At 43.3% G+C, this 24,419-nt stretch overlaps 1 protein-coding gene across 1 annotated transcript; it reads left to right on the top strand.

Annotated features, from left to right (window-relative positions):
- Positions 1–12,486: 12,486 nt before the first annotated feature.
- LOC128869358 (uncharacterized) lies at positions 12,487–22,844 on the top strand. The gene is made up of 2 exons (XM_054111898.1): positions 12,487–16,443; positions 21,492–22,844. The coding sequence occupies exons 1-2, from the start codon at positions 16,384–16,386 to the stop codon at positions 22,227–22,229; spliced, it is 798 nt and encodes a 265-aa protein (XP_053967873.1). The 5' UTR covers positions 12,487–16,383; the 3' UTR covers positions 22,230–22,844.
- Positions 22,845–24,419: the final 1,575 nt, after the last annotated feature.

Below are 24,419 nucleotides of genomic sequence, written 5' to 3'. Positions count from 1 at the left end.
CGAAATACGTGAGTGCGAGGAGTTTGAGATGCTGGCCAATAGGGACAACGCCCGCAAGAACAAAGGCGGCGACCTGGTGACTGACGTACAGAGCAATCTTAAATTATGGAGGGAACGCTTCCTGAACCTGTTAAACTGTGGCAGCTGCGCATGCCACAGAGAATGTGAAGATCCCGATACCCCAATCGTTGACGACGGAATTGTCGTTTCGCTACCCGATCATGAGGTTAGAATAGCTTTAACGCGGCTAAAGAACAACAAAGCCGCGGGCCCCGACCGACTGCTGGCTGAGGTCGGATGAAAGCATGCATTCTGATTGGAATTTAAGTGTGCTCTGCCTAATCCATAAGAAGGGCGATCCTTCAATTTGTGCAAAATGCCGCGGGTTTAGTCTTCTAAATATCGCCTATAAGGTTCTAGCGAGCGTATTGTGTGAAAGGCTGAAGCCCACCGTCAACCAACTGATTGGACCTTATCAGTGTGGCTTTAAACCTGGACCAAATATAGACAATGCGCCAAATCTTGGAAAAGACCCATGAAAGGAGAATCGACACACCATCTTTTCGTCGGATGATATTGACATCATCAGCCTTAACAACCGCGCTGTTAGTTCTGCCTTCTCCAAACTGGAGAAAGAGGCTAAGCGAATGGGTCTGGTGGTGAGCGAGGACAAAACGAAGTACCTCCTTTCTTCAAACAAACAGTCGGCGCCTGCGCATATCGACCCCCACGTCACTGTTGACAGTTATGATTTTGAGGTTGTGAAGGACTGCGTGTATTTAGGAACCAGCATTAACACCGATGACAATGTCAGCCTGGAAAGCCAACGTAAAATATCTCTTCCCACCAAGTGCTACTTTGGACTAATTAGGCAACTGAGTAGAAAAGTCCTCTTTCAACGAACAGCACTAGCACTCTACAAGGTTCTCATTACGATTGTCCTAACGTATAGTGCAGAAGCATGGAGGATGACAACATCCGATAAAGCGACGCTTGGATTGTTCGAGAGAGAGATTCTGCGCAAGATTTTTGGACCTTTGCTAGTTGGCAACGGCGAATATCGCAGGCGATGGGACGATGAGCTGTATGAGCTTTACGAGGACATAGACATAGCGCAGCGAATAAAGATCCAGCGGCTACATTGGCTGGGTCATGTAGCCCGAAAGGATACAAACGCTCCGGCTCTGAAAGTATTCGATGCGGTACCAGCTGGTGGTAGCAGAGGAAGAGGAAGGCCTCTGCGTTAGAAAGATCAGGTGGAGAAGGACTTGGCTTAACTTGGTGAGTCCAACTGGCGCCTGTTAGCACGAGAATGAAACGACTGGCGCGTTTTGTTAATCCTCGTCAAAATCGCGTAAGCGGTTATAGCGCCAATAGCTGAACTTCATGGTTATGATGTATAAGCCCGTTTCATATATCCCATTTCGATTGGTTTGCGAGCATGGCTGTGGGTAGGTTAATCATTTGCTCCGCCAATGATTTGACCAGACTTTTTCATTCTGATAATTCGCCGTTTTGCTCTTGGGAGAGTTGCTATTTGATAGAGTTAGTTGTGGTTGTGGCGTAGGTAGATTATGTTTTTCAGCCGGTGTATAGGATATGAAGTTTTGAGGGACTGGTTGGGTCAAACCGTCAGTACTTATTCGCAAACCTTTTCTCCGCAGCGTGGGGTATGACTTCTGGTACAACTCCTTGTAATCAGCACAGCCCTTATAGTTGGCAGGATGTTATCCTCATATATGACTTTTTTTAATATATCGTTTCGAGAGCAATCAGCCGTGAAATGGTTACCATTTAACACATCATGGACTTCGGTTACAGAAGTGCTTCATATGTCCGTATTCCTTTTTTCTAGGCGCTTCAAATTTTACTTTTGTGTACATCAAGTTTTCAAAAGCGTAAATGTCTTTGTTATTTTTGCCTGTCTGAAGACTGATGTGGGTTTCTTTGTAAGTCTCTGACTAATAGTGCATATATAATATTTACAACCTTATGTTCAAGATTTTCTATAGCATGACTGATATCATCGACTGATGAATAATGCACACCCTTTAATATAACATTAAAGCCTCTATCTCGTTTTAGCCTGAAAGTGAGGAATTCGGTGTTTTTTGTTTTCAGTTAAAGCTTTTGTGATTATTATTTATTTTTCTGCAGTCTTAGGTTGTATTTTGACTTCGTTTCAACCCCCGTTTTAATACAAATTCTTCTTTAGCGATACTCAAAAGCAATTCTTTCAGCGGTGCAATGTAGTTTACTATAGGTAAAAAGATCGGAGGAGGCGTGGGCTCGCTACGTGGGGGTGGAATATTGAAAAGCGACGATGTACTTCAGAGTGCATAATACTGGGCCCAGAGCCGTGGTTCTAGAGGGATGCCGGTAAGGGGCCTCAGTAACCGTGATAGTAATAATAAGGTAATAGAATCTCTTTCGGTGTGTATTGGCGCGTACGCCCTTTTTATGGCCGAGCTCCCCCTCCTATTTGTGGCGTGCGTCTTGATGTCGCTCCGCAAATGGAGGAACCTACAGTTTCAAGCCGCGTCCGAACGGCATATATTTTTATGAGGAACTTTTTCATATACATTCGGAGGTTCGCTATTAGAAAAATGTTTTTCTTAATTTTGGGGTTTCACCGAGATTCGAGCTTACGTTCTCTCTGTGAATTCCAAATGTTAGTCACGCACCAACCCATTCGGCTACGTCGGCCGCCTAGTTCTTAATAGCGTCAGCATATTTCGCGACGGATAACAACACAACACGCTCGCTAGAACCTTATAGGCGATATTTAGAAGACTAATCCCGCGATAATTGGCACAGATTTCAGTATCATCCCTCTTATGGAGTGGGAAGAACACACTTTAATTCAAATCGGCAGGCATGCTTCATCCGACCATATTTTGCATAGGAGCTCATGCATGCACTTTACCAGCTCCTTGCCGCCATGTTTGAATAGCTCAGCCGGCAGTCGGTCGGGGCCCGCGGCTTTGTTGTTCTTTAGCCGCGTTAAAGCTATTCTAACCTCGTCATGATCGGGTAGCGGAACGACAATTCTGTCGTCAACGATTCAGGTATCGCAATCTTCACATTCTCTGTGACATGCGCAGCTGCCACTGTTTACCAGGTTCGAAAAGTGTTCCCCCTATAATTTAAGATTGCTCTGTACGTCAGTCACCAGGTCGCCGCTTTGTTCTTACAGCAAAACACCCCGGTCTTAAAACCTTCTGTAAGCCACCGAACTTTCTGGTAGAGTTTTCGGGCATTGTTCCTGTTGGTAAGCAGCTCAAGTTTCTTCTTTCTGATAATACGTCTCTCTTCCTTTTTAAGCTCTCTGTAGGTAGCATATTTTCTTTTTGCGGCAGCATGACATTCCTCGTCGTACTAACTGTTTTTTCAGCTCGCTGGAATCCGATTTCTTCCTCGGCGGTGGTACGTAGAGAACCAGAAATGTGGCTCCATTGCTCGTGCATGCCGGTTTGTTGGGCAGTACTCTCTGAGAACAGGAGTGAGAGTCGAGTGGCGAATCTTCTGGCTGTCTGTTGTGATTGCAGCTTTTCGATGTTGAACATTCTTTGCGTAGGTAGATGTACGTTTTTTGCTGCACAGAGGCATGTGCGTAGTTTGGCTGCAACGAGGTAATGATCCGAGTCGATGTTGGGTCCTCGTATCGTACGTACATCTAATACACCAGAAGCGTGTCTTCCATCTTTCGATCAGAACCATCGTCCAGAGTACGGATCCCACCTTCATTAATGAAGAAAGATTGAAGAGGCCGTGCAAGGGATAAGGAAACCTCAAAGATCTGTGGCCAAGCATTAGCCAACGATTAAAGCAAATCCTTAAAGACCTGCGTCTTAAAGTTGTCCTACCCATAGAAACAGGCAAGACCAGCGATGAAACCACAACCGCTGAAGGTGCTGTAAATTAATTTGCATCATTGTAGGGCAGCAACTGAGGACTTGCTGCTCTTTATGAAAGAGAGGAGGTCGCCGCAATAAAGGAACCGTGGATTGTGCAGGGCAAAGTTGCTGGCCTTGAAAAGCTCAACTACACGCTATGGGTTCCTGTCACTCGAGGTATGTTAACAATTTGCATTTTGGTTACGAAAAACTGTAATGGCAAGTTCATTAATGCATTTCTCTTTCCACAGTTTTGCAGCGCAGATCTGACGGCGGCAATATGTGTGAAGAGCGGAAACCCTAACCTCCTGCTAGCATCAGCATACCTGTCATTTGAAGAAGAGAACCAGTGGACCAGCGGAAGAGGACTAGATCTGATATTCATTCACTGCTCTAGAAAGACCTATCTACCTCTGGATCTCGTCCCTGCTTGGTAGTAGGGAAATAAATGCTGTGGCAGGAGGCGCTAGAATCATTAGGTTCGTACATAGGGGTACACCGCAGGGTGGCGTCCTGTCGCCTCTCCTTTGGCTAGTAGCTATTGATGAAGCTTTAACTCGCTTAGACAGGGGTGGGGTAAAGGTGGTAGCATATGCCGTTGACTTTGTCCTAATGGTCTCAGGACCCTTGCCATCAGTAATGGCTGAAATTTTGGAAGGTGCGCTGGCTACACTAGTAGCTGGGGCACCAGTTGCGGTCTCAGAACAACTCTATTCACCAGCAAATACAAGTATCCACCTTTAAAGCTTCCAAGACTAAAGAACCAGTGTCTTACACTCTCATCGGAAGTCAAGTATCTTGGTGTAATACTTGACCCCAAGCTACACATAGCAACTCGAGTTAAGAAGGTCAGTACAGCCTCCTACGCTTGTAAGCCCATGTTCGGCAAAAATTGGGGTCTCAAACCACGTGTCGTACTTTGTATGTACAACTTATTGGTTCTGCCAGTTTTGACATATAGTTGCCTAGTTTGGTATATAACTCTTCAGAAAGGCCACAACACCACTAAACCAGAGAGAGTGCAGAGAACTGCATGTGTGGGCATCACTGATGAGCATCCCATTCTTCTTCCTTAGAAGGGAAAAGAGTAGCAGAATTCCCATTGAATGTTACCGTCGGGACAATGTAGTCAGTCCTTACCGAGATTAACTGAGTTTGTTGGAATAATAGACTTCTTTCCAGCGACCAGCTTCATTTAACATAAATGCACTCGGGGTTGCCGTCTTCTTAATATGTAGGTCTATTATGTGTCTGTGCATTGAGAGCCTCTCTAGGAAATGATTTGATTGCACCCACCGTTATTGCACAGGCTGATTTTTGTATTCTGCCGAGTAATTTGGTATTGCACTCTCTTCCTACAGCCTTCCACCAAACTACCGAACTATACGATAAAATAGGTCGTATAACCGCCTAATGCAGGCATAATGTATGCTTAGGTTGATGACCCTATCTTCTTCCAAGCATACGTTTACAGGCATAAAAAGCAGTTTCTGCCTTCCTTACTCGTTCCTCGACGCTTAATTTCTAGCTAAGTTTGGACTCCAAAATAAACCCGTTGCGTTGGGTGAAAGTGAAAGAGTTTGCGCGTTAATATATGGTGGGGGAAAACTTGGTACTTTATATCTAGTGCCGCAAAGCATAAGTTCTGTTTTACGCGGGTTTAAACTTAGGCCACATCCTGTGGCCTAAGAGTTAAGCTCGCCTAACGCCATTTGTATGATCCCACTGATCGTATTAGGGCATAGTCCTGACGCCATTAGCACCACATCATCTGCGTATGCCACCTCACCTCTATTAAGTTTTGTTAAGATTTTGCTAATAATCTTTGGAAAGAACACGGCTGAGTCTAGCAGAATCCCTGGTGGATTCGACTGACCAACAAAATTCCCTCCAGCTCTCTTTCTTGACGGCCCTTATTGCTTTCTTGTACTGTCTCCGACTCTTTGTGTACTATTCCCAATTTTCTGTCGAGTAGCTGAGTTTAAACGTTGATCTAAGTTTTTCCTTTAGTTTTACGAGCTCACTTCTACACCAAGGAGGGTGACTTTTCTACCAAATTTTATGGACGTTTTGTGGGCCCTACTAAATGCCTTCTCCAGTGTTGTGACCCTGGCATCAAGGTTTTCGGCGAGAGTGATTTGGTGGATGGGAATCTCTCCTATCATTTTATTAACTACGTTTCTGAACCACTTCCAGTTAGTTCTTTGTTAAGATTTCTATAAGGTAAGAGCGGATCAACGTTCAGATCCAGATCGTAGAAGACCCAGCTGTGATCCGAAAAAGACCTTCAATTGGAGACCCTCCAATTGTCTAACCTTTCTGAGCTGTTTTCAGACAATAGAGTAACATCGATCACTTCCTCCCATCCCCTGAAGTACTCCGTACTGGAAAAGGCGAAAATGGGAGTGCTACCCCTGATACATACCGACAAGTTAGTATTTATTATGAAATCATAAAGAGACTCACCTCGGTGGTTTGTTTCGGAGCTTCCCCATAAGGCGTGCCTTACTGGCCTATCATGTGCCAGGTATATAGAGGCAAGTGTTATTCTGACTCCGTCAGTGGCTTCCACCTCAACAGCTGTCACATCCTGTGAACTATATAATGGAATTTAAAATGTGTTTAAGTGTTTTTTAGTTTCAATACATATTCTGAGATTACCTCCTATCCTGAGCGAATCCTTTCACCTCGGTGCTCCGCACCCAGGGTTCCTGAATTAATGGGATGTCCACGTCCTCCTCCGCGAGGAGAACGGTTAAGTTGGCCGTTGGAGTCTGCAAATGCTGCATATTAATTTGGGCAATCTTTAAACCCATGTTTATTGGTTTCCTTTTTCGGACTCGGTGTCATCTAGCTGCATGCCTGTCAGCAGATTGTTAGCACCATCGACCTCATCCTGCTTCTCTTCCAGGTTCGCAGAACAGAATATCTTCAGCTGGGGCTTCCTAATGCCAACCGAAGTTTGTTTTCCACTTTCCCAGTGGTCCCAGACTCTCTTCTGTAATTAGAAGGAGGAAAGATATGCTGTGCCTTTGCGGATCTTCCGCTGTGATGATCGACCAGTCGGTCATCGGCACCGAGCGATTATGTGCCTGAAGGTAGGGGATTAATTGATTGGCTTCAAACTCCATGATTGGTACCCAGATGCGAACCCTCGGCCTTCGTAGAATCACGCTAGCCGGAATTAGCTAGAGTTTTAAGCCTTCTCGGCTGTTCAGGATCTTACCAATCACGATTGTCACGAAATTCAGTGAGAATTGGTCATCGCATTTAATGACACGGTAACGGCGGACTACCTCCATCGAGTCGAAACCTAGTGTTTGGCCTTCTGGGTTCGCCATGACATGGTCGACGACTATGCGAGACAACCGTGCCTCTATCTCTGACCATTTGTCAAGCACTGGTTTTCCGCGGCTAGGGGTTTTATCTTCCAATGCGATTTGAAGATGATCCCGTGCCACCTCACTAAATCGCTTGGTAGGTTTGAAGGCAACTGCACCCTGATCCGATATCTTGTGCTTCTTTGTTACCTTCCCAGTTTCGTGGTGCGAGCGGTCTCGGTTTTTGGCATCTGTCTTATTAGGGGCTTGGAATGCCAAGTATTCGTCAACCACCCTTTGCCTCTGGCCTTGCCGGTCTCATGTTTGGGAGGAACTCCACCTTCGGTTTCGTTTTTTCAAATCCTGCCAAGGATAGCGAGAGACCTCTGGGAGAGCTTATACCTCGAGGGCCTTTATTACCACGCTTTTGCCTATGGCTTTGGCGGATGTTGTTGGTAGATTTATAGTTGTTGGCATACTGTGGGTCAGCTTTGCCCTCAACTGTTTCTTGGCTGGAGGCCAAGAGCTCATCTTCTGAGGGTGACCCAGTCAACCTCAGTTCGTCCTTGCCCGTGCGCCTTGCCTATTTGTCCGACTGTTTGTTAAGTGCGTCTGTCCCTTTTTCCTGTCTATCTGTTTGCTTGTCCTGTGGTTATTCCGCGTGTTCTTTTGTATATCAGTCCCTGCTGTCAATGCGTCCATATGTTTTCCAGTCGTTTTGTCTGTTTGGTTCATGGTTTTTTTCCGTCATCCGAATTTTTATTTTTTTACTTAAACATTACATCTGGTTCGTATGGGCACCTGCCCTGCCAAGAGAATTGCGAATGTCGCTATTCGCGGAAACCAAAGAGGATAAAGAGGAAATATCCGGTCGACCATGGCAGCGCCCCATACCATGGCAAGGCCACCGTTACAACCTGAATCGCCCTGATATCAGGAGGGCTCTGCTCGAAGACAGCCTTATTTAGTCCCCCGGCTGCCAAGCCCATCCAACAGGCACGAGTCGCATCACACCTAGGATTGAGAAAGTTTCTTTAACGAAGTTTACGTCTTCGACCGGTGTGGTTTGCGGGAGATATTAGCTCTCCCACCCCCCATATCTGGGAGGTGTTCCCCTATCCACCACCTGGGGACGCGCCGCGCCCTCTAGGGATTATAGGCTCCCCGGAGGGAGGGGTACTCTTGCCATCTAACCTACCTACCTACCTACCCAATATGGCGAGTCTACGTCTGGTTTGACGTGACGTAGACGTCTTCCTTGTCTAGACAACTTCTGCAGAAGCCATGTGTTTGCCTATCAGAGAAAATGTGTATATAATCTCCAGGTATCGCATCACACAGAAGCAGTGTCGTGGCTTCAATTATTGGCATCCTGAAAGACACTACAGTAGTCGGAAAGACGAAAATTGAAGGGTATCCCCAGATGCTTGGAATATACACTTCCACCCACCCTGTCCTTGAGCTTTGAACCATCTGTGTATACATGGAGGGACTCGCCCTGTCTTACCTCGTCCCGTTGCCACTCTTCCCCCGAGGGTAGGAGGGTCGTGAACGTTGTAATGGAAATATAGGCGCGACTGCATAGTCCACCTGTCCGGAAGCCCGAACGTGCCATCCGGGATTTTACCGACGGCATAGTCCTTGTTTGACCACTTGCTTAAAGTGTTCAGCCTTATTGCCACATTGCGTGCAATGTACAGGTACCTTGCCTGCAAGTCTACGGAGGGAAGTTTAACATTGCATACAGTGCTTTCGATGGAGGGGTTGACATTGCACCGGTTATAAGAACAGATGCAAGTCTTTGGACCTTATCAACACTTGTAATATTCACGCTCCTCTCAAGGGCATTCCACCATATTCCAATGCCGTAGTCAAGAATTGGTCTAAGTACTGCTGTGTTCAACCAGTGTATCATTCTTGTTTTCAAAACTCATTTTTCCCCAATGAGCTTTCCGCAGGAGTATAAGGCCATCGTAACTTTGCATACTCTATCTGCGACTGTGAGCCCCCAGTTTAGCTTCCTATCCAGTACGAGTTTTAGATATTTAGCGCTTTCTGTTACTTTAAGGGGTTTTCCCTCTAAAAATATTTGAGCAGGTGTTTTATGTTTTCTGCTGAATAGTATCAGTTCAGTTTTTTCTGGATTTACTTCTAGTCGTCGACTTTTGCACAAATTATAGTCTATTTAGAGCTCTTTGTGGAAGATTACACAGTGTTGGAAAGTGTTTGCCCGAGATTGCTATTACAATATCATTGGCATATGAAATTATTCTACCTCCCATTTTTTCAAGTTCCTGCAGAAAATTATTGACTGTCAGGTTCCACAGAAGTGGGTAGATTACCCCACCCTGTGGTGTACGCCTGATCAGAAATTTCTTAATGCATGTTTCACCAAAAATCCCGATTATCATTCGTTCAGTGATCGAGACCAGCGCTCTTTAAACTCCCATTTCCGGTAGCCATTTGGTAATTGCTTCCGGATGTAAGTTATTGAAAGCACCCTCGATGTCCAGAAATACAGCCTTTGCTGTATACATGTTGAGAAGGTGATAGCTTGTTGCTGATCTTTCCTTTGATGTGCACATCCAGCTATCGCTCTAATATTTTTAATAGGAAAGATGATTGGCTAATCGGCCAGTACTCCTTCGGTTTCGTATGTGTGGTTTTTCCTGCTTTGGGAATGAAGACCACTTTTACTTCAGCCCATTTCTTGGGGATATAATTAAGTTGTAGTGCTGCCTCATTGCCTCAAATTGAAGCGAGTTTAGGTTGCAGGCCAGAGGAGATAATTCCATCTGGCCCCGGTGATTTGTAAGGTTTGAAACTGCAAATTTTATGTTGTCCTCCATTACAAAATCTATATCTCTATTAGTTGTCCAATTGCCGTTCTCTTTTATGAGGTAACTAGAGTTGTCGGGGCTCATTGATACAACTTTACTCAGTCTACTGGTCTCGGAAGTGCTTTCTATCTTTTGGCAGAAATCTGTCCAAGACGCTGGCTTTGCTGCCCTAATGATATATATAAGTCTGCGTTTGCAGTCTTTGTACCCGGCTCACGAGTTGATTCTCCTCGCTTCATTATACTTAGTTCTGCATCCCTTTCTTAGGTTTGCTAGGTCAGTGGACCGTTTTCCTGTTTTCGTCCTAGGAGGACATGCTGCGAAAACTGAAGTCAGTTCATCAACAGTAGAGTCGAGTTGTAGCTCGGAGTTAGTTTGGTATGTCATGCCAGAGAGTTTGCTGGCTTGTTTTCAAGCATTCTCCAGTTTGTGCGTCTGCGGTTTACGACCGGTTCGCACAGTTGAGTTGGGAATACAATATTGTACGTTGAGTAGCTGTGGCCTGAGAAGGAGTTGTCTTTAGACACTCTCCAATCTCTTAGAATTTGTGCCCTCCGTTCGTTGACACACGTAATGTTCAGAATTTCCCTCCTAGTAGCTGTTACAAAGGTATGGGTGTAACCTATATTGCTAGTATGAAGAATGTTCCATATATGGTAATGAATTCAAAAATGTACTCACCGCGTTAGTTGGTATCTGAACTAGCCGAGACATGAGGGTGAGCATTGCCATCTGCACCCAGTATAAATGGGATACCACGTCACGTGGCTACCTCTTAGGAGGGGTAATGGAGGTGGTTGCTCCGCGTTATGTACCATATAGGACGAGGCAAACCATATTGTTCTTCCGCAGGATTCCACTAAATTATTGCGTTATCCTCATTGCTAAATTGTATCAATAAAAACACATTAATATGTTCTTTAACTAGTTTACAAAACCTGGGTATACCTTCGTCGTGACATAAACCAGTTTGAACTCTTTATTGCTAAACCCGCAAACCCAATCTTTTACCCCCATGGTTCTTGGATGAGCGATTTCCTCTTCTCTTTCAGGGAGAAGAAGGATGAGTGCAGCTGAAGCCGTGTTATTGTGGTGGAGGTTGAAAAGTACAATACAATCGCTGGCATTCGGTGTTGGATGGCAGCCAACCACGGTGTGGGCAGCGTTCTCTTCGTCGGAAGTAGTGGAGATATACTCCTCATCCACAGCAACCAATAGTTCGGAATATTCTCCCATGCCCTCTAGGGTAATCCTTCGGAAGAACTCGCCTACAATGGCGGAATTAGATGCCACCTCATCGTCTGTTTGGTTGGCTAACGCAACTGTGGTATCCTTCGCAGATGAGGTCATGTTTTCTGCGGAGTTACTTTTGCTGGTTACATCCTGTCTGTAGACATGGAGTGTCAGTGATTGGAAGCCGTAATTTATGTTCCATTTCTGGTTGGTGAGTGGATCCAATAATTCCTCATTCAGGATCATCACCGCTAGTTTTCTCTTGCCGTCCACTTCACCAATCTTTGTTACTTTCCAATCGCTGGTAGGTAGCTCAAGGTTGCCTAGTTTGAGCAGTTCGAACACTTCCTCTGGGTCGGTGTGAATGTCTGGTATCCAGGCTCTGGATCTTGGCTGATTGGGGATGTTTTCTCGGAGGACCACATAGAGGCGGGCTCCCGGGCTCCGCGCCCCTAATTAATTTGACGCGTGATTGAAATCAACCCGCATCCAAGCAACTGGGTGGGGTGCTGGATTTTCTTGCAGGATGTGTCTCGATTTAAGTATGACTGTTCCTCCATCAGATCCTCTAGTTTGATATCTTTCAGCCTCTCCAGGATCCTGAAGACTGGTACGGTAGTACTTTTCTTGGTACGGTAGTACTTTTCTGAAACACTAATTTGCTTCCGGAGGTGGGTACTACCCGGGGCAGTGGTTGTGTCAGAAGGGCGACCCCCGTTACCATTGGCTGCGCCACGTGGTCCGATGCCGCAGACATTGTCAGGGGTGTGACTTCCTTCTGGAGCTCCCGTGTATCCTGGAGCGACGGGGACAGCAAGCTCTGCTCGTCTAAGGACAGGGTAGTCCTTGCTTTCCGAGAGTTTAGTTGCGAAGGGGCGTGTACTGCTGGCACCAGACGCAGACGTAATGTCTTCGCAAACTTGTTTTGAGACTGGGTTGGTATGGTGACCAGTAGTATGTCTCGCTGCCGTGAAGGCAGTCCCTGAAGGGGCGGAGTGAGAGGTGGGTCCCGGCTTGGCCACAGGCTTGGCACTACTCGTGTGTGTAGTTTTTCCTGCCGAAAGATCTGACCTTCGCGTAGGATTGGGTTTTGTTTTACTTCTGCCTTTATCCGAGGCTATGTTTTTTTTTTTATTTTTGAATTCTTAATCTCTACTAATCTCAAACTATGTCATCATATAGGATCAGGGAGGAGATTATTGATATAGCCCTAGTATCAAATTCAGGCTCAGTAAAGGTTGACAATAGCATGACATGTTTCATCGAAGTACTTCTTTTCGGATCACTGCAGAATCGTGTTCGTAGTCAACATAGAGCAATCTAAACGCTTTTCCTATAGGAATCCAAGAAAGGCAAATTGGAGAAAGTTCTCTAAACTAATGGCAAAGTTAGATCCCTTTGAAGAGGAGGAAACTATTAACGTCTCCAGCTGGGAAAATAAGGTCAATTTGTTGACATCTACAATAGATGAAGCTTTTCATTGATCTTGTTCAATAAGCAGGCCTCCAAAAAGCAAACAAACTCATGAAAACACTCTAGGAACACTTGAACATTTGTCCGAGAATAGATGAAAACTGAACAAAGATGTAGCCCTTCTGGACGTCAGATATGTATAAGGAGATTATCTGCGAGACTAAGGTAACCTGGGCGGTAAACTCCTTCCAACCCTACAGGTCAGAAGGACCGGACGAAATTATGCCAATGATGTTATCGCAGCCAATAGGAACGATTAATTTATGGTTAATTAAGGTCTTAAGGGAATCCCTATCTTCAGTGGTATCCCTAGTTTATGGAGGAAGGACAGGTTGGTCTTTACTCCCAAAGCAGGGAAACCAGGCCGTAACACTGTAAAAGATTTCAGACTAATTAGTCTCCCTTCGTTTTTACTTAAAACAATAGGAAGGCTGATTGATCTACACATCAAGAGTACCCTTAATTCCGATAACTTCAGCAAGGCACAACATGCTTACCAGAAGGGTTAGTCTGTAGAAACAGCACTACACGAAATTATTGGAGCAATAGAGAAATCTCTGAAGAATAAGGAATTTACTTTGGTAGCTTTTCTGGATATCGAAGGAGCGTTCAACAATGTTAATGCGAAATCGATAAGTTCAGCGTTGACAATCAATGGTACGAACGAAAAAGTATTCGATGGATAGGTAACAGAGTAACCACGAACTTAGGCATCACTAGTCTGGAAAAAACAATTATCAGAAGAACCCCACAGAAGGGTGTTTTCTCGCCGTTACTGTGGAATCTAGTCTTAAATGAATTTCTTATTACCATGAGCAAGATAAGGATCACGATAGATACTTGCTTATGCGGACGATGTAGTCATCCTCATAACAGGGAAGTTTCCCTTGACTATCAGCGTGCTCATGCAAGCAAGGTTAATGAAACTCTCCAAGTGGGTGACCTCAAATGATCTAATTGTTAATCCAGCTCACTAGAAGGTATAAGGAAGAAGAACAGGTGTGCTCCGATCAACGTCTCAGGGGGCGCTGGAAGTGATCCTACATATTCCACCCATTGATATATATATTAAAGGGATAGCGACCAAATCTGCTGCCAAGATTAAAGCAACAGGCATGCTAAAAGCAAGCACGTACGACCATCAGTTCTACTATCGGTGGAACACTTACAAGACGCATCGAAAACATCTGGTTATCTGGTTCCCAAGATAGATCTCAAAAGAAGGTATGAAATACGAATACCCGACAGAAAGGGTTGATAGACCAGAATCTTATCAATTGACATTGATCACCATATTTATATTGACGGCTCAGAGATGGACAACGGCACTGGATCGGGAGTTTACTCGGAGTTACTTTCGAAGCTAATATCTACGCTATAAACCAATCAGCAAAAACGATAAGAGTGATGTACTTACCTCCAGCAAACCTTACCATTTTTGTTGATAATTAAGCAGCGATCAATGCACTGGCCTCAACGCGCATCAATTCAAGACGTGTTAAAGAATGCAAGAGGTCGCTCTCGCTCATCCAACAACACAAGCATTCCTCTAAATGATTTATACACTGCAATTGACCTGAGCGTAATCGCGGAAACCAATAAAAGGTGGTCTCTGAATACTAACTTTATGGTCTCTAAAGCGCTCTGGCCAAAACTGAATCTTAAAAGGACAACAGATCCACTACCACCGTCCTCACAGGTGTTGTAAAGGTTCACTGCCCTATTGGCACCCTAGCTAGTATAATAGTTGTACCTCAGAGTGACTTGTGCAGGATCTTTTGAGATGAACAACACCTCCTCTGTGAATGTCCTGCACTTCAAAGAAGCTGTGCCAAATATCTTGGCGATAATTTTTTTGAGACCAGAGAAATTTGCAAAATGTATCACGGACTAGTTTCCTTCTTAAAAAGATCTAAGTGGAACAGAAAAGTATATAAGCACTGGTACATGGAGATCTAGAGCGCCTTTGACTGTGAAAAAATTGTACCCTGTGCCTTCCTTAAATCGAAAGTGCGTTCTTCTTTCCTTTGCGATATACCACCACGATCAAAAAGTTGGCAGAATATATTCAGAAAATTTAAAACACAGATCCTATAGGACCAACTTTTCAGCAACACGGCGAAACTCCAACGTCCTGAAAGAATCAAGAAGCAGTGTTTAAGTCCTCTACCAACTCCGTGATGGTTCATTTGCATTTTTTGATTCACTTTTCTTTCACTTTATTGATGTTTTCATCAGTTTTCGATTTCGACGGCCGTTCGTCACGGATCGATGAACTCACGGTCTCTTCTGAAGTGTTCATGATGGGCTCTTTTCTTAAGAGTATCACTACCGATACAGTTTCCTAACTGCTCTAAGATTTTTGCACCATTGAATCCACTTGTTACGCCAAATGGCCTATAGTTTTAATTATTAATTTAAGTAATTATCCGAAATGAATTTTTATAGTTTTAATTATTAATTTAAGTAATTATCCGAAATGAATTGTTATAAAATTGTTCAAAGTATATTCTGCCATAATAACACTATGTATATATGTATAAGTACAGTTAAGTTTTCCTATATAAACATAAGGTAAAAAATAAAGAAGTCACCTGTGAATTTACAACGAACGCGCTCGCTGTTTATATGTATTTCAGGCAATTGTTGTGTTCGCGCATCCCCCCGAAATAAACATTCTTGAAAAGGCTTAAGAATTTTTTTCATGGCGCCCGAGCAGGGACTTGATGCGTGAAACATAATTAAAAAATTAAACATAAACAATACGGGAATTATATCCAAGACAAAACAATAAACATATATGCACAAACAATAAGTGCTTGAATTAGCAACAACAATTGCCTGCGCGTTTTACATTTTTGCAAGTCCGGTTTCGCATCAAGTGCAGTGATAAACAAACAAACAAACTAACAAAAAAAACCACCCTCACTAAAAGGTTCAGTGACTTAAACCAAAATTAAAAAAAAAAAAAAACAAGTACATAGTGTACATACATACATAAACATATAAGGAGAGAAGCGGTAATACAGTGTCGTGTTTATGGAACATAGTGAAAAAAAAAAAAAAAATTCTTAAATTATAAAAATACAAAAAACTAAAAACAGTAAATTAATAAATAGTGGCGGTAAAAAAGCGTGTACTTAAAAAAAAAAAAAAAAATATATAATAAATAAAAAAGAATAAACTAAAATACATAGTGCAAAGCTGAAACAGTGCGGTACTTATATGTATATATAAACGGTCACAGTGATATATAAATGTTCTCGGCCAAAAATAAGGCAATTTTATAAAAACAAAAACCGTTAAAAAAAAAAAAAAAAAGAAAAAGAAACTGTGAGCCCTAAATCATAAAAATAAAAATTACCTAAGTGCCGTAATTGGATGCGCTAAGAATTCAGTTCTGTTCTTAAAAAAAAAAAAAAAACAGTGGAATTCACCGCTGCTCATTTGCAGTTCGTCGCCCTCATCAATATCACTGTCCGCTGTCACAGTTCTCGCAGTTACTGCCATACTCGCCGCTGCTCTCATCGCTGTAACCGTCGCTGCTACTCTGGTCACTGCTGCTGCCGTCATCGCCCGCTGTCGCTGCAATTCCTACCGCTGGTTCTGTCGCCGCCAGGAATGACCTGCACCTGCATCCTTTGCAAAAGGAAAGTCAAGGCTTGCAATAAGCCTATACAGGTAACAAGTGCAATAAATTGAAAGTTGTGGTTGTTGTTGATAAACACTCTCAATTTTTTGCATCACCCTTTCACTTTCTTGCATATACATATACATACATATATATGTACACACTCCCATATGTGTACATGTACCATATATACAATCATCTATACAAATATACGTATATAAAACTCCGCGAAAGTGAAACAAGGGTACGTTGGGATTTGATAATAAAGGGTGTGACCTTAAATGCGAAATCGTCAATAAATTTAAAAAACAAAACTAAATAAATTGAATACCTTTTTTTCGAACAATAAGTTCAATTAAATTAAAATTATTATAAAGTTAATATAAATAAATTTTTCGTAAATACGGATTATTTACAAGGAAATAATTCAAACAAAAATCGATTTTTCGCAAATCTGTTCAACAATTTTCGTAGTGTTGTGCTACTGTGCTTGCTCATCCTTTCGTGGCCTGACCACAGCCTTGTCCAACAGCTGTTTTTCGTTTTTCTGATTGAGATTTGTGCAGGCTATTCAGCCACCTTTTCGTTTTCGTTTTTTCAGCCACAAACTCTCACAGATATATTTTCGTTTCTGTGGACATTGAGCAAATTTTTCGGGAGTTTAAATAATTTAACTCAAAATGAGCAAGCCAAAGACAGCAGTTCCAAGTCTCTCTCCAAGTAAGGAGATTATGGAATTGAAATCACTAAAGCGCCAGCGAACTGTTGCGAAAAATAGTATAGTGCGCATAAAAACGGGTCTCCTCGATAAAACAATGTCGTTAGATCCAATTGAATTGGAGTGTCGACTGGACATTTTGAACTCTCATAGCGATAAGCTTATGAAGTGTCAGTCGAAAATTGAAGAAATCGACGAGGAAGACATAGCCCGTGGGGAGTTAGAGGACCTAATAGTGGAAACTAAGTCCGTTATAAAATCTATTCTGGCGAGAAACAAATCGTCAATAGCCGAAACATCCTTTGTTGCACCTCACAGCTCGCGACTACCGAAAATGTCGCTACCGAAATTTAAAGGGGAATATTCAGAATTTAAAAATTTTATGAGTCTGTTCGAGAGTTTGGTGCACAACGATCCCACAATCCCAGACATTGAGAAATTTAATCACTTGGTTAACTGTCTGTCTGGTGAAGCTTTGGGAACGGTAAAGGCCTTCCAAATGTCGGACGAAAATTATTCGAAGGCGTTGGCTAGTCTCAAAAAAGTTTATGACAATAAATGCTTAATATTTTTCGACACAATTTCCAAACTTTTTGAACTGCCAACTATCCCAAAGCCATCTGCGCTTTCATTGCGCACAATGATTGATACAGTGTCGGCTGTTTACGACTCGTTGCTGTCGTTAGGTGACGAGAAAAACATCACAAACGCTATCATAATTCATCTGGTAATGTCAAAAGTTGACACCGTTACTCGGTCAAAGTGGGAGGAACAGTTGGATTATGATAAGCTGCCATTATGGCATGAGTGTGAGGCAGCATTAAATAAACGCTACCAACATTTATCTGCCGATGAAGCCTCAACGTCGAGGCTAAAGCCGTCAAAAAATCACAGCATTCAGAAACCCCACCTTCATGCGGGGAGGACAAAAGTTGCCTTAGTGACTTCGAATATAAAACAGCCGGTGTGTCCGCACTGTAAATCAAATGATCATAGTATACCCGCGTGTCCTACTTTTAAAACTCTCTCTGCTCAGCAGCGATTTGAGTTTGCTAAATCAGTCCCCTTATGCATAAATTGTTTGCGAAAGGGGCACTCAGTTTCAAAGTTCAAAGCGGATCGGTGTCGTGTTTGCAACCGTTCGCATCACACGTTGCTGCACCAGTACCCTGTATCCTTTGCAACTGCACCACAACTTTCGACCTCGCATGCCATGCACACGACGAGTACGCCAGATCGGGTTATGTTGGCTACAGCCGTAGTCAACGTAAAAGGTAGCTCCGGAGAGTACCTTCCTGCACGAGCCTTGCTGGATTCTGGATCTCAGGTGAATTTCATGACAGAGGATTTGGCGCAGAAATTACGAATTCGTCGCGAAAGTACGACCTTAAATATTATCGGCATCGGAAATGCAACCAAAAAAGTAAGGACGAAATTAAATACGTTTGTAAAATCGCGGGTCAATAATTATGAGTTTTCGGCACAGTTTTGGATAATGCGATCCATTTCAGCCAGCCATCCAGATCGTAACGTAAATATTAATGGCTGGAAAATTCCTAAAAACATTAGCTTAGCGGACCCAGAATTTTATAAGGCTCAAAAGGTAGATCTTTTGTTAGGTGCTGAAACATTTTTCGAGCTTTTAGCTGTAGGCCAGATCAAGGCCAGCCCCAATCACCCAACATTGCAAAATACACTTTTAGGCTGGGTTGTGTCTGGCAAATACGCCTCCAACCAACGTCCTCCTCCCACAGTCAGTAGCACATTATGCCATACTGAACAAGATCTAGCAAATATAGATTCCATTGTCCAAAGGTTCTGGGCGATGGAAGAAATACCTTCAGGATCTAGTTCGACAAAATTCACACCTGAACAAATAGAGTGTGAAAAATTTTTCTTAAAAACTACTAAAGTTTTGCCTTCAGGAAGGCTTCAAGTAAGACTGCCTTTCAAAGATGACCGTAAGTTACTCGGTAATTCCTATGAAACCGCGTCTCGGCGGTTTCAGGCCCTAGAGAGAAAGACCTTGAAAAATCCAGAACTTCGTCAAATGTATCTGGACTTCATGAATGAATACATCGAATTGGGTCACATGAGCCCAACAAATAATAAGATCCCGAGTGAGCCACACTACTTCATTCCGCATCAATGCGTTCTTCGGCCTGAAAGTACGACGACTAAATTACGTGTTGTTTTCGACGCATCAAGTCGTACCTCTGCTCAAATTGCGTTGAATGAAATCTTGATGGTTGGGCCGACCATTCAAGAAGAGCTGTATTCAACACTTCTTCGTTTTCGTTTGCATAAATATGCATTTACGGCGGACATTACTAAAATGTACCGCCAAATTCTCATGCACGAAGAAGACAAAAACTTTTAGCTTGTAGTGTGGAGACGACATCCATCTGAGCCACTTCAAATCTTTCGACTTAACACCGTAACATACGGCACTGCGCCTGCTCCATTTCTCGCTACACGGTGTTTACAAATTCTCAGCGATGCCAATACACATTTGTATCCACTCGGCTCAAAGGCAATAAAAAGAGATTTTTATGTAGACGACCTGCTTACAGGATCCGATAATTTCGAATCTCTAGATCTTATTAGAAGTGAGGTAGTTAAAATATTAACCTCGGCAGGATTCAATTTATCTAAGTGGTTTTCAAATCACCCATCATTTTTCGATTGTGAGAGTTCTGAGAAGGCCTTAAACTTCAATCACACAGACTCCACAAAAACACTTGGAATCCATTGGTTGCCGAAGGAAGATTTGTTTCGGTTTGTCTTAAATGACAACTTTACCAGTTTACGAGCCACTAAGCGAAACATATTATCAGTTTCGGCTAGTCTTTTCGATCCTCTTGGTTTACTTGCCCCACTAGTTACCAAAGCAAACATCTTATTGCAAGAGCTTTGGCTGCAAAAACTAGATTGGGATGAGTCGATTCCATTGCACCTCGACACCAGCTGGGAAAATTTCAAAGCCAATCTACTGCAGCTACCATCAATAAGCATTCCTCGGTTTGTACATACCGAGTCGAGTGCAAGCTGCCAAATTCATGGCTTTGCCGACGCCTCAATACGAGCGTATGGCTGCTGTATATACATACGTAGCCATTCGGCTGGTGCAACGAAATGTACGCTGCTTACTGCAAAGTCTAGAGTGGCTCCGCTGAAGACTAAATCTCTTCCGCGTCTAGAGCTCTCGGCAGCCCACTTGCTGACCAAATTATGGTCACGAATAGCGCCAATGTTGAGTCGGCCAATTGAAAATATAAACTTCTGGACAGACTCCGAAATTGTTTTGCATTGGATCAAAACGCATCCATCTGTACTACAGACCTTTGTTGCAAACAGAGTGTCCGAAATCCAAGAGTTGACGGATAAAGCTACTTGGCGACATGTGCCAACTAAGCAAAATCCCGCGGATCAAGTGTCTCGGGGTTGTAACGTGGACGAATTGAATAATTCTATCTGGTTTAGCGGTCCACAGTTCCTCCTAGAAGACCCTGCGTTATGGCCAACAAACACCCACTTCCAGCTCTCTCCAGGAGACGAAGCATTAGAGAAGAAACGGAACGCAACAGTTTTAGTTGTTCAAGCAAATGAATCGCATCCAATTATGGAACTCACCAAAAGAGTATCTTCTCATCAAAAACTGCTTCGTATTGTCGCTTACATATTAAAATGGATAAAACGCATTAGAAATCCATCTGCGACATTCACACAAATGCTGACGGCTGAGGATATTAAATTAAGTTTCCTCAAAGTCATTCAGGTGGTTCAACATGTTGAATATGGTGAAGAAATTATGAAACTCACCAAAGGTACCACCCTACCCTCAAGTTTGCAAAAACTTAATCCGTTTTTGCACAACTACTCGGAATTGTCGCTGTCGTTTAATTTACTCCGAGTAGGAGGCCGCCTATTAAATGCGCCTCTCCCATATGATGCCAAGTTCCCACTGCTCTTAAGCAAGAACTCGCACTTCGTTACCACATACTTGCGGTACCTACATTTTCGAAATCATCATGCTGGAGCAAAGGCATTGGTAGCGCTTCTCCGAGACCGCATTTGGCTGGTCAATGCTCGAGAAGCTTGTAGTCGTACCGTTCGAAACTGCACACACTGCTTTCATTATAAGCCGAAGCTGCAAACCCAAATAATGGGAAATTTGCCTGCCGATAGGCTTCGTGCACTACGACCCTTTCTAATATGTGGAGTAGATTTTTGTGGTCCCGTCTATACTACATTAAAAATACGAGGTAGACCCCCAGTAAAAACATATATCGCAGTGTTCGTTTGTTTCACTTCAAAGGCAGTACATTTAGAACTAGTAACAGACTTGTCTTCTAATTGTTTTATTTTCGCCCTAAAAAGGTTCATTGGACGCCGAGGAATGCCGCGGAAAATATACAGCGACAACGCCACCAACTTCGTCGGCGCCGATCGCAAGCTTCGCGAGCTGAGGGATGCTTTCGAGGCCCAACAAACGGAAGTGCAGAAATACGCAACGGACGAAGGATTCACCTTCGTCTTTATACCACCCTGGGCACCGCACGGCGGGTTATGGGAGGCGGCAGTGAAGTCCGCCAAACACCTTCTCGTGCGCGCAATCGGCAACGCGCTGCTCACCGCCGAAGAACTGCAGACGCTGCTCGTCGAGGTCGAGGCCGTACTCAACTCGCGACCCCTGGTACCACTGAGTCAGGACCCGAACAATGGAGAGGCCCTAACACCAGCGCACCTACTAGTTGGGTGCCCCCTTCGAGCGCTGCCACCAGCCCAAGTATCGATGGACCCAATGCGTTGCTGCGACAGATGGCAACTTGTCTGTTGTCTCAAGCAACAGTTTTGGCGACTGTGGTCCAGGAACTACCTGTTGGGACTTCAACAGAGGAGCAAGTGGTTGCATCCGAAGCGCAACCTCGAGCTGAACGACCTCGTCCTGGTTCAGGAGGACAACGCACCACCGCAGCAATGGGTGCTCGGCCGCATCGCCGCCATCGTAACAGGGCAAGACGTGGCAGGGTAGCAGATGTGGCAACCAAAGCGGGCGTAATTAAACGCCCCGTTCACAAGCTCGCCGTACTGCCATCAGACATTGAAGGACCATGAGCCTTTCAAGGTGGCCGGTGTTACGCCAAATGGCCTATAGTTTTAATTATTAATTTAAGTAATTATCCGAAATGAATTTTTATAGTTTTAATTATTAATTTAAGTAATTATCCGAAATGAATTGTTATAAAATTGTTCAAAGTATATTCTGCCATAATAACACTATGTATATATGTATAAGTAGGCGGCCGCCGTAGCCGAATGGGTTGGTGCGTGATTACCATTCGGAATTCACCGAGAGGTCGTTAGTTCGAATCTCGGTGAAGGCAAAATTAATAAAAACATTTTTCTAATAGCGGTCGCCCCTCGGCAGGCAATGGCAAACCTCCGAGTGTATTTCTGCCATGAAAAAGCTCCTCATAAAAACATCTGCCGTTCGGAGTCGGCTTGAAACTGTAGGTCCCTCCATTTGTGGAACAACATCAACACGCACACCACAAATAGGAGGAGGAGCTCGGCCAAACACCTAACATAAGTGTACGCGCCAATTATTTATTTTTTTTTTATATATGTATAAGTACATAGAATAACATAACATAACATTAATTATACATGGTCCGTTAGTTAAGTTTTCCTATATAAACATGAGGTAAAAAATAAAGAAGTCACTTGTGAATTTACAACGAACGCGCTCGCTGTTTATATGTATTTCAGGCAATTGTTGTGTTCGCGCATCCCCCCGAAATAAACATTCTTGAAAAGGCTTAAGAATTTTTTTCACCACTTTTAACACAAAATTTAATACAACTCGTTGTTGCGCATTCAAATCCATTTTTAAAACTTTAAAAAATCTACAGCAGGTGCAGTAGTAGATTTACACAAGACGATATAAGTTTTACAAATGTCAAGCTATGACAATAAAATTGTTGTAAGAATTTTAGTCACAGTTGACTTAGAGCATCTTCTGACGGTTGTTCTCGAACAGCGGCTGTTCCAGGGTTAACACTTTGTCCTTCCAAAAGGCACATAGACCAAAACCCAGTTATGACTACCGTTTATCTTCAGTTGTCCATGTTTATCAATGTCGACGATTGATTGAGATCTGCTAATTTTGCATTTCTCTGGTTTCTCCATCTACAATCCGCGATTCGGAGGTATTTTAGAGAAACTGTATTCTTGACTGCACCTAATGATGTGGTAGTACTCCCTCCTGAAAGATACTACTGGTATTAGGGAGACGCACATATTTGGAAATTCCAAGTCTATGAGAATATGTGCCAGCTCCAACACCACAATCCATTCTAGAACCATCTGTATAGACTGTAGTGTCGAAGTTGTTTAGAGAGAATCCCTTATTCCATTCTTCCTTAAAAGGGAGAAGAGTGGCAAAATTCCTATTGAATGTTACCGTCAGGACGATGTAGTCAGTCCTTACCGAGATTAACTGAGTTTGTCGGAATAATAGACTGGCATGAGCTTAAGTTTTTTCCAGCGACCCGCTTCATTTAACATAAATGCACTGTTACCGTCTTTTTAATATGTAGGTCTATTGTGTGTCAGTGCATTGAGAGCCTCCAGCTTTCCACCAAACCACCGAACCATACGATAAAATAGGTCGTATAGCCGCCTTATACAGGCATAATGTATGGTTAGGTTGAAGACTTCATCTTCTTCCTAGCATACGTTTACAGGCATAAAAAACAGTTTCTGCCTTCCTTACTCGTTCCTCGACGTTTAATTTCCAGCTAAGTCTGGACTCCAAAAATATCCCTAAGTACTTTGCACTGGCTGAAAGTGAAAGAGTTTGTCCGTTAAATTTTGGTAGGGTAAAAGTTAGTACCTTATATCTAGGGGTGGAAAGCATAGATTCTGTTTTACGCAGGTTTAAAATTAGGCCACAGCCTATGTTCCAAGAGTTAAGCTCGCCTAACGCCCTTTGGATGATCCCATTGATCGTATTAGGACACAGTCCTGACGCCATTAGCACCACATCATCAGCGTACGCCACCGCTTTTACCACACCTCTATTGAGTTTTGTTTTGCTAATGACACATAACCAAAGAAGTGGAGATAACACTCCCCGCTGTGGAGTGCCCTGTGGAACTTCTTGACTATGTTGATAATAGCTTTGATGATCATGGTTTCAAACATAGAGATGGCCCAGTTACTAATGCAATTTACCAAGGTGGTATTGCAAATAGTTTTGTACCTAACAAAGAGATAGTTTGATGAGATCCTTGGACAAAGTTT

Source organism: Anastrepha ludens, chromosome X (genome assembly GCF_028408465.1).
Source record: "Anastrepha ludens isolate Willacy chromosome X, idAnaLude1.1, whole genome shotgun sequence".
Classification (NCBI taxonomy): Eukaryota; Metazoa; Arthropoda; class Insecta; order Diptera; family Tephritidae; genus Anastrepha; species Anastrepha ludens.
Note: the sequence above shows the minus strand (reverse complement) of the source record. Positions and strands in the feature narration are given on the sequence as shown.